Source organism: Anabrus simplex, chromosome 7 (genome assembly GCF_040414725.1).
Source record: "Anabrus simplex isolate iqAnaSimp1 chromosome 7, ASM4041472v1, whole genome shotgun sequence".
NCBI classification, from domain to species: Eukaryota; Metazoa; Arthropoda; class Insecta; order Orthoptera; family Tettigoniidae; genus Anabrus; species Anabrus simplex.
Window position 1 is genome coordinate 247,845,913 of NC_090271.1, and position 11,510 is coordinate 247,857,422.

Consider the following 11,510-nt stretch of genomic DNA (forward strand, 5'->3'; position numbering starts at 1 on the left):
AACCTTGATCGCGATCATATGGTCATCGGAATGAGGTCTTCGCTCGTGAACAGTCACCCTACCATTCTGTCACATCCCCACTTCGTAGAAGGGGAAACCTTATATATATCTTCTGGGACAGCTTAATTGACAACCCATTCTGTGGCCGGCAGTGGTCAAGCAAGCAACCAGAAGAGGCTTAAGTGTATTCTTTTAACGATGGGAAAGTGTTTGTACGTTCTTGGATGCTTCGCATTAGTGTTGATGTCTGGATATGCCGCGGAGATACCTAACAGATCACCAACAACGATGGAGGCTTCTAATATACCGCTGATAATAGAAGAGCCCACGGTGATGGAAGAAACAAGAAAAGATGCTCCAATGATAGCGCAAGATCCCATGGCTATGGAAGAACCGAAACGGGAGGTAGTAGTAACAGATGATTTGGCAGTTGAGGACCAGCCAATGATAGCCGATAAATCTCTCACAGAGCAGCCAATGAAGGAAGAAGAAACTTTGACTGAAATGCAAATGGATGAGCCTCTGCCGGTTGCCGAAGAAACCACTGTCGCCGAGGACCAAGTTGCAAGTGCCAGAGGATTCGGAGACGTAACAGCGGCTGATGTTCTTAAAAAGATATACGCCGAGTGCCTTCAGATGGGTTCCTTCGCTTGTGTCAAGCCCAAGGTACTGGAATTCCTCAGATCTGCATCGAAGAAAGATAGGATCATGCTGACCAGAGATCTGTCCATCGAGAAGACTGGAAAGTACTTCCCAATGGGATCCGATTATCAACAGGTGAGTTTTGGGTTTCGAATTTTGATAATATAAATAGTAATTTAATTCTGAGAAATATATTAGGTGAAAGAGCTGGCAATTAACGACTTGGCTGGTACAACGCACTGCTGCCTGCCCTGTAGATTTCTCCACGGATAGTTTTCAATATTACAGACTTTACTTTGATTCTGCTGTGTTAACCATCCAAGCAGAAATAAAGAGCAGGGTATTCGATTCGAGTCCCGAAGGTAGTCATATTTTCAGCTCTCTCGCCTCATCTTTAAATAAATCATCTAAGGCCCGCTCTAAATATAAAATATTTTAGAGTCAATCGATGCTCATTTACTTGTACAATACTTTTAATCGCTTCATAAGCAATTTTAAGACATCGATCAGAAAGGAACACGATTGTTTTAAATATACGTAAGGTAATGTAACCTAAGATGGAAGGCTATTAATGAACTGAAAGAAAGAACGAAAGAAAGAAAGAAAGAAAGAAAGAAAGAAAGAAAGAAAGAAAGAAAGAAAGAAAGAAAGGATATGGATGAGTATAGATTTAAGGACAGTTGGAATGTCCTTTATTTATTTATTTGCTCATAGTGAACATAAGAGGCCATGAGTCCCAGTTACAATGTTCACGGCAATTGAAACTCAGATGTAAAACATTAACTAGAATATTCATAAAATTATTTTCTAGCTACACACAAGTCAGATTAAGAAAGGATAACATAAATAATATTACAATACTAATTGATAATTAATATAATTCTTAAAATAATTACTAGAACAGGATATTTCACTTGGGACATAATACAGTAAATTGAATAAAATTATTTACAACGTTTACACTATTTTTTAAAAATTGCTTCATATCTATAAAATTATGTTGAGAAGCACAGCGTTAAATGAACAAGTGAATGTTACTTCTGTCATTCTAAAAGTGTCAACATATGGATGAATATTAATGTTAAGTTTCAGTGCTCTATTAATTGGGGAGTTATTAATGAGTTTCAGTCTTAGCCTTTGAAAGAAATGAGATATTTCTAGGATGACTTATTTTCTGCGGTGAATAGAAAGAGACTGCAACATATTTGAGTCATCAAATAATGTAAAAATGACCAAGTCGCCTGTATCTCCGAAACCTCTGTACAGTAGAATGATTTTGAAATATTCTTATCTGAATTTAGCATCTTAATGGTTTCAGTAAGATTTAAGTTTATTTTCACAATATTTCCCGAGAAGAAGTTTAATTCAGATGCCAGTCTCACAATCTAGGGGTAGCGAACCTGCTTCTTACGCAGAGGCTCCGGGATCGATTCCCGGCCAGATTAGGGAGTTTTTACATGGATCTGACGGCTGGTCCGACGTCCACTCACACTACGTGAGATATCTGAAGAGCACTATATGTATTCTAAAAAGAAAAAGAAAACATGCCGAGAGAGGATTCGTTACTCTGACTGCGCGTTACCTCGTAATCTGCAGGCCTTCGGACTGAGCAGCAATCGCTGCTGGGTTATGTGGTTAATTCAGATAGTAAGAAATATTTTGCTACGATTCCGTTCTAGTACCTTGGTTTAATTATCTTGTAGTGTTGATGAAAGTTCTAATATTATCTTTTCGATAATATGTGACGTCTGTTTCTTCTGCTGCTTCTCTCATACCCTGGTGGGGACCTTGATGAGAACTGTGTCACGCATGTGAACTTAGTCCTGTTTTGTGACCGGATACCCTTTCTGACGCCAAGCTCAGTTGAGGAGCTAATGAAGATGAAATGAAAGATGGTGAATGAAACTGGGTAAGGAAGTGAAAGGAATCGGCTGAGGGCTATGGATAGGAACAGTCCCAGCATTGGCCTGGAAGTGAAAATGGGAAACCATAAATAACCATTCTCAGGACAGCCGACGGTGGGTTTCGAACCCACTCGTCTGCCGAGTGCAGAGTTTGGCTCCACAGCCGTAGCGCGGCCACTTCGTTCGGTAACAGTTAACAGAGATAATAGATACTAAAGCAGCACGTTTCTATGATCACCACTGCACAATTGCAAGTTGCTTTACGTCGCACCGACACAGACAGGTCTTAAGGCGACGATGGGATAGGAAAGGCGACGAGTAGGAAGGAAGCGGCCGTTGCCTTAATTAAGGTACAGACCTAGCATTTGTCTGGTGTGAAAATGGGAAACTACCATCTTCAGCGCTGCGGACAGTGGGGTTCGAACCTACTATCTACCAAATACAAGCTGACAGCTGCTCGACCCTAACCGCACGGCCAATTCCCGTGGTCCACTGCACATGATGTGATTAGCACAGTAACTCGAAATGACTGATAATCAACTCTGCTCCCCCCCGCCTTTGCCTGTCCATAATGGCTACAGCAAACTTCAAGGAAGACTTGAAAAAAAAAAATACTTTAGCACTAAGAATTCTAAATTTTTGAGGGAAATATATTTTCAAAGCTCATTATAATAGGGTAAACTACTTTCTGGACACACTTTCAAGTCATTTCTATGGATAATAGTTTTACTTTTCTTTTTTTTTTTGCTATGGGCTTTACGTCGCACCGACACAGATAGGTCTTATGGCGACGATGGGATGGGAAAGGCCTAGGAGTTGGAAGGAAGCGGCCGTGGCCTTAATTAAGGTACAGCCCCAGCATTTGCCTGGTGTGAAAATGGGAAACCACGGAAAGCCATCTTCAGGGCTGCCGATAGTGGGATTCGAACCTACTATCTCCCGGATGCAAGCTCACAGCCGCGCGCCTCCACGCGCACGGCCAACTCGCACAAAAATAATTATTATGACTCGTATCTTCGGCGAAAATTCTACCCAAAACTGTGCCAGAAATTTGAAGTTTTAAATGTGATTTGTCGCTATTTAAATCCCTCTGTTGTTCTTTGGGTCGTCAGTTCATTGACTGGTTTGATGCAGCTCTCTACGCCACCCTATCCTGTGCTAACCTTTTCATTTCTACGTAGCTACTACATTCTACATCTGCTCTTATCTGCTTGTCATATTCATACCTCGGTCCTCCCCTACCGTTCTTAACGCCTACACTTCCCTCAAACACCAATTGAACAAGTCCTGGGTGTCTTGAGATGTGCTCTATCATTCTAACACTTCTTCTGGTAAAATTGAACCAAATCGATCTCTTCTCACCAATTCGATTCAGTATCTATTTATTCGTTATTAGATCTACCCATCTCACTTTAAGTATTCTTCTGTAACACCACATTTCTCTTTTTGAGCTAGTTTTCGTCCATGTTTCACTTCCATACAATGCCACACTCCAGAAGAACGTCTTCATAAACATCTTTCTAATTCCTATCTCAATGTTCGAAGTAAAGACATTTATCTTTTTAAGAAAGACCTTCCTTGGTTGTGCCAATCTGCATTTAATATCCTGCTTACTTCCGCCATCGTTAGTTATATATATATGCATGTATTTTGTTATAGTTGATATTGAAAGGTGAGATGTCACGGCAAGTGCCCTTGACACTACGATCACCACCAATTCATAATAATGCAAAGCAAAGTTATCTCCGTACAGATGATGAAGGCCCTGGGAGGGGTGGAAGATAAAGGCTTCCACTAGCTGTAACCTCAGCACTTGGTGGGGTGGAGTAGTTAGCTTACGCCCGGCCGGTTTTACCTTGAGGAATTAATCTGGTACTCATTTTTGGTGCAGGTTGATTGTACCCCCAGATGTGGAAATCACGTTTCTTAAATGTTTCCACTCCCTGGCGGGGAATCGAACTCACAGGTTTCCAGGTGAACCGAGAACACTTTTACCGTCTCAGCCTAACTCGACCGACACAAGATATTTCTTCCGCTCACATGTTTATGTGGACAGTAAAACTTTAGGCTTAGTTTCAGTGTTGAATGGATTCCTCCATAGTCGTCGCCTGAAGTCGTTGGAATTTGAACCCGGGACACTCACGTAAAGATTTGAGTGACTGGATCACATTGCCAACGTCTCCACTTCCTGACTGAAACTATCTAATCATTTGACTTTACCTTAGCAGTAGAATGATTGTATGTGGTAAATGAGAGATGATACAGAAGACCTAAGATGATGTTTCTTGTTTGTTACCTGCTTTGAAGAAACAGTTTGTTACCTGCTTTGGGACGATGACCTAGTTGTTAGGCCCCTTCAAACAACAATCATCATTTTACGTGCTTTACGCCACGCTAACACAGACAAGTTCCCGGTGATGAGGGCTAGGAACCATGACATTACGCTATGGAGCTTGTTTTATTGGGAATGTTGCGGGCATCTGAATAAACTCATTACTGGTTTTGAGCAAGGCGACCGGGGTGCCAATGAATGTGAGACGTTTGAAATGAGGATGGTTCTGATTCCATGTAAAACTGGATATCTCGTAGCTGAGATCATGGGGTATGCTACGCCAAACTCCAAGCTTGCTTGTTTTTCTTCGTGTTTAGTCACGTCGAATGATTATGAGCACTCAGTACTTTCCGTTATGAGCTTGCACAGTACTTTGTTATATCATGCAAGGAAAAATCATGATCAATAAACCGTCCATAGGCTATCTAGTGCGGGTGAAGAACTTCCCTTAACTTCTCCTTAAATTTTACATTAAATTACTTCTTCTTTTGAAGAAAGGTTTCAGTATGTACAAACACATAAAAATGGACTTTCCTTAGGGAAAAATTTTCCTACATTATATCTTACTTCTTTTAAAATCTAAAACTGTTACATATACTGGCATTTATTTTTAAATAAAGTATTCAATATCCACGAATACAATTTTATTTCCTCACGAAACTTAACCTATTTTAGAGGAGGAGAGTTAACGTACATACAATTCTATTTTCAAATAATCTAAAATATGTTCTTCTGATTTGATTTAATTTGTTTATTTATCATAAACAGGGTTAATAATTCTTCATCAATTACAGATGATACAATAAACAAACAGCATTACTACTACTAATAATAATGATAACGATATGAAATATATAATTACATATTTACATAACACATATGGACGAAGAAAAGCAGAAAACAGAATGAATACAAGTACTTATCAAATGAGTGACAGGTAAAAGAAGGAAATATAATGTCTGAATATGTCTTTGCGTACTAATGACTACTCTTCTTTCTCAAGCAGTGGAGCGCTTCGAGTTCCGACGATGCTGCGGCCATGTTTGAGCGGATTGACGACTTCCTGACCTCGCACGAGTTGAAAGTTCGAGTGCCCAAGGAGATCGTTTCAGGAGAACTGGTTTCCTACGTGCCGAAGTTCCTGCTTCAGAATGTTCCTACCGAGCTTCATGTGCCCCTTACAGAAGCCAAGAGCGTTGGTCAAGGTGAGATATATTCACTTGCACTACTTGTTGCAGTTTGTTGAAGGTTGATTGGATCTCCAATAGCGTCACCATTAGTTGCCATAAATAGCGCCACTAAAGAGGCGTAAAAGGGAGGTAGTTTTCCCTTGCTTTCCTCACTCTGCCAGAAAGTGCCGTTACATAACAGGCTGCCAAATTCATTGGCTTGTACACACCAATCGAATCTTTCACACTATTTGCCACAGGGAATAGCAGCTTTCTTTTGTTTTTGTTCGGGGTGAGTAAATGGAGAGTCCCAGGGCGAAAACTATGGCCTCTTATTCATCCGTTTCCTAGGCTTACCAGATGAGTCGGAAAATCTCAATTATACTGGACTGGTGAGGGAAATCCTCCTCTTCGCTAATAATTTGAAAAAAAAAAAAATTGTCCGAATTTAGTAAATGGGAGTGGGGAACCTCTGTTCGCAACAAAAGGCTCTTTTCAGGATTGAATTTTGTGTTATTTAGTGAACTAGGTTATAACTTGGAAAAAGCGGGAAGAGGTCTTAAACCTTACCATAAGTGAGCAAGGGCCACGATGTTTATAACACATGCGTTAGGAATGGAGATACTGGTAGACCAGCTGCTTAGTTTAGGTCTGCTGAGTGGATTCGTCCACCACAGTCAGTTCAATCAGTAATAAGCTGTCCATTTGGTAACTTCATCGTACAATGCCGAGTTTGCTGTCCAACACTCTGGTATACCGTCACTCTTCTCTGCTAGCCTAGCTCGCCGCGCTCACTTTGGTGCCACGACATTCCGGGCTTGCTCTACCTCAGGTATCTTGGTCACTTTCGTCTTGTCAAAGCCAAGGATGTGACTGAGGCAGTTCAATGAAAGTAACACATTTGATCTAGCATATACCAAAAGACCCAGAGCTCACCAGAGGTGATCTGGGCTTATCTGGAAGGAAAATTACGATCGCTAATATTGTTGCTACAGCGTTGCTAACACGAACATTTTTTGAGTGATTTCCGACAAAAGACTAGCGCTACGAAAATGTTGCAAAGTTTGGGCTGGGAAGACTTGGGAGAAAGGAGACGAACTGCTCGAGTAAGTGGTATGTTCTGAGCTGTCAGTGGAGAGATTTCATGGAATGACGTTAGTACACGAATAAGATGAGTGGTACTTTTAAAAGCAGGAATGATCACAATATGAAGTTAAAGTTGGAATTCAAGAGAGCAAATTAAGGCAAATTTATAGGGAGAGGACTGAAATAATTTACCGAGGGAGACGTTCGATAAATTTCCATATTCTTTGACATTATTTAAGAAACAACTAGGTAAACAACATAGGGAATCTGCGACCTGGGTGACTGCCCTAGATATAGATCAGTGGCGACTGGTTTGATCGAATGCATCTTGACACACATTATGTCACCTTCTTACAAGGGGAAATGTCACACTTCTCATGCCGCAAATTACGTCGGTGACATAACCGACGTACTGAAAGAAGACTACATGCAAAATATTAGTTGCCTGTTTCCACTGTAAGGCCAAAAATAAACCCGTGTACCATACACACAAGCAACAGAAAAGTGAAACAACAGCCCTCACAGTGGGCAAATTAGCAGTGCAGCGGCGAGCAGAAAACCACTCCATACAGCTCGTCAGTGAGGCAGGAATGTCGAGCTGCTAAACGGTACCATCTTGCCACACAGGAATCCAGCTTCGATTGTACTGGATTACAGTGGAGAGATGATACTAATTATTGTATACATATGGTCTTCTCGTAGCACATGAGTTATGTCGCCAAAATTTTAGGTGGGTACAGGCATGAAGGGTGTGGCATTTGCACTTGTTAATATCTCGACAACTTCACTCAACACTTTCTCCAGGTTTCATGTTAAGTTAATTTGATTTTTAAGGAAACGTTTTAGCTCAGGAAAGCTATAGGTCATCGCTCTGAGAAAAGAGTCCTCTACTGGGTGAACAAATTCTTACGCATGAGTATTTTGCTTTTGACCCTAATTTCGAACCCACCAACTCCATACCCTTAGGGGTGTAGGAATTTTATATTTTTATATTATTTAGAGCGTATCATATTTTTCTGTGCTAAGTTTTAATTTTCTAGGGTGACAGGAAGACTCTAATTAATTCATGTTTATTTTCATTGCACATATATCTTTATACGTATCAAAATTTCCATTTTAATTTAATAGTATCGACAGGTGGATGAGAGTAAGGTAGTTAGTGCAGATTATTTATTCGTGACGAGAAAGAAGCTAGAAACACTAATTCGGCCGATATACAAGAGCGTAAGCTTTCACGCCCGGCGACCCGACGAATAAAGATGAAATTGTCTTTCGGGCTTGAAGGCCGTGGTCGAATTGGTTAGTAACTCCTAGCATTTTACCTGTAACTGTGCATGGCATTCTCTCGGAAGATCAGACGTAGAAATCTACTACCACGGCCTTCAACCCCGGAAGATAATTCTTTACTCACTAGTTCGGCTGCCGTGAATTTCGCCAGGCCGTTTTCAATCAATCATCAATGATCTGCATTTAGGGCTATTGCCCAGGTGGCAGATACCTTATCAATTGTTTAGTAAACGTTTTCAAAGAAGATGGAAATATATCGGACATTTCCCTTGATAATGTATTCCAATCCCTTACTCCTCCTCCTATAAATTAATATTTGCCCCAATATGTCCTCTTGAATTCCAACTTTATCTTCAAGCTTCCGCTTAAGCTTATTTACCTACTAATTTCATTCCACGCCATCTCTCCACTGACAGTTCGGAATATACCACATAGTTGAGCATCTCGTCTCCTTACTCCCACGTCTTCCCAGCCCAAAGTTTGCAACATCTTCGTAACAGAACTCCTTTATCGGAAATCACCCAGACCCTTTGGATCTTTTCAAGTTCTCGTATCAAGTATTCCTCGTATGGGTCACATACACTTGAACCATACTCTAACTCGGGTCTTACCAGAGACTTATACGCCCTCTCCTTTACATCCTTACTACAATCCATAAATACTCTTATAACTTATAACCATGTGAAGAGATCTATAACCTTTACGTTTTTCCTTGACATGTAAACTGATATTACTTCATTGCAGGGGCTAGGACATAGTGGTCCTATACAAAGTGTATATTATAAGTATTTTTACTAGTAAACACGTACTTCGGGTTGGAAAACTATATCATGCAAACAGTATTGATACGAAGTAATGATGGCCACGCTAGTGATTTATTTCCGAGTGCATCAAAGAGGACGAGCATCAACTTGATTGGTGGATTAAATGACATGTCTGACCGGACAGCATATATGTGTGAATCCCTCCTCTCGCCCAAGAAAAGGGTGCTTGGAAACGAATCACACGACTTGTCGCATGATGCCACCATACTCTTTCGGAGCGTTGGACTGAAAGAGATGGTTCAAGAGGCAATTCTTGTTTCCTCAAATTCCGCTGTAATGCTTGCATATAAAGTGTACCAAAGCTCCTTGTTACAGAGTCTGGCGGTTATTTTCTCTGATTTTCTTGTTCCTTTAATAATGACCACTATGTTATTGGCCCCATAATGGAATAATAGTAAAGTTTATTTTTTAAATGCGATATTGATGTTTCAGAACGTGGCTTCCTGAAGAGGATTGTGATGCCCTTCCTACTGGGGCTGAAATTCAAGGCTACTGCCCTAATTCCTCTGGCCTTGGCGCTCATAGCCCTCAAGACCTGGAAGGCTCTGACTCTAGGATTGCTCTCTATTGTCTTGTCTGGCGCCCTCGTCATCTTCCGACTGGCTGAGAGGAGCAAGCAGAGAATGCCAACTTACGAAGTTGTCCATGTACCCCATCACACCTCGTCCTACGTCGAGCATTCTGCCCCTCCCAGCTATGACCATCATGCGTATGGTCGTGCTTTCGATGCTCAGCCACTAGCATACCGCGCTTACAAACCACTGTAAACATCAAACAGCAATTCATTAAACTTAATATCTTCACACCAATCATTTGACTTTGCAATTTTCATTCTCGAACGGCAGAAGCAAGTTCAGTCATATTTCCATACCCACAGAAAATTAAAGCCATTAACTGGAAATTGTAATGTCTCTGTGGAACTTTGCCACTCTGGAAAGACAATTCTCTGCAATTTAAATTATATTTCTCGTAATATTTTCCTATCTATATACCTTCAGATATTTCTTACGTGGCTGACCTCAGCAATGCAGTCTGTTAGTGATTGCCCTTTTGCTTCCGAGATTACGGTTTCGATCCTGGTAGTAATAGAAGGTTTTCAAATAACGCTACACACTTCATGTCATTGACTTTTGGCATATTCAGGAACTCCCAGTGTCCCTTAAAACACGTATAATAATTGAACAGATGCTAACACATAACATTTTAAGACTACTTCTTACACAGAACAGAATGCGATAAAATTGACAGTAATACCATTTTCTCCCAAAAACAGAACTTTCGACTTACGCCAATAATATCATAGTTTACTTAACAGTTACAATTTTCTGAAAGATATCTCTGTTCATCTAAAACAAATAGAAGTCTATTCCTTCGATGCATACTACCTCGATTCCTCTAAACTGTTTGGAGATACCAGCATATAAAATCCTCGAACGCCACAAAGGGACCATACTGTAATTTACTTTACACTGAACTCTTCTAACTGAGTGACTTGATACATTTTTGAAATATATCTTCCTCAGGTTATCGACGTAAAATTCGTACATAAATAAACGGAAGTTATTTTGAGATAATCCTTGGCCAGCACTTAAAATTATCACTGCGAAAGATATTCGAATCTTCACGAAACTAACCTGTGAAATTCTTCCATTTTAAGACCACTTTGTTTCTGTACACAGTTGTTGTGCAATAAGTAATTATTTATTTATTTTCTATACTACTGTTTTGTAAAGTATTTATTTATAAATGTTATTTATTATATTTGCTGTCATTTATCTCAGGTACTATTTGATGTACAATTGTTATGTAAATGTGAAACTGATTGATTTTTCTAATAAAATATTGAATTCATATCCTTAATTTTTGTTTTACTTGCATCATCGTCCATTATTTTAGCACTACGCTAAACTTGTAGAACACAACTCTTGAAAAAATACGGTGTTTATGACAAAAGGAGTTCAATAGTAATATAGATCAGTTTATGAAAAAGACATGAGCTAACATCATATTACATTCATTTTTCTACATTCAATGGCTACTGAGAAAGAGGTTAATTTTTTCAGATATTTTAACATTGACGAGATACAGCACTAAGACTCCCCTTAAATTCTGTTAATATGGAATACTGAACTTACTATAAAATAATATTTAATGAAGCCATGCGGTTGATAAGCGTGTTAGGGTAGTGTCAAGTCTCTCAGCTCTCAACCAAAAATCCTCGATTGCTACAATGGTAACATACTTTGTACAATTAAATTTATTATTA

The 11,510-nt window shown here is 39.8% G+C and overlaps 1 protein-coding gene across 1 annotated transcript; it reads left to right on the forward strand.

Annotated features, from left to right (window-relative positions):
* The first annotated feature begins 288 nt into the window (after positions 1-288).
* Positions 289-10,011, forward strand: Osi18 (DUF1676 domain-containing protein Osi18). Its single transcript, XM_067152007.2, has 3 exons — positions 289-777; positions 5,882-6,077; positions 9,677-10,011. The coding sequence occupies exons 1-3, from the start codon at positions 289-291 to the stop codon at positions 10,009-10,011; spliced, it is 1,020 nt and encodes a 339-aa protein (XP_067008108.2).
* The last annotated feature ends 1,499 nt before the right edge of the window (positions 10,012-11,510 follow it).

Coding starts and splice junctions, on each gene's coding strand:
- Osi18 (XM_067152007.2), top strand. CDS start 289: ATGGAGGCTTCTAATATACCGCTGATAATAGAAGAGCCCACGGTGATG. Junction 778..5,881: donor TGGGATCCGATTATCAACAG/GTGAGTTTTGGG, acceptor TTCTTTCTCAAG/CAGTGGAGCGCTTCGAGTTC. Junction 6,078..9,676: donor TACAGAAGCCAAGAGCGTTG/GTCAAGGTGAGA, acceptor TTGATGTTTCAG/AACGTGGCTTCCTGAAGAGG.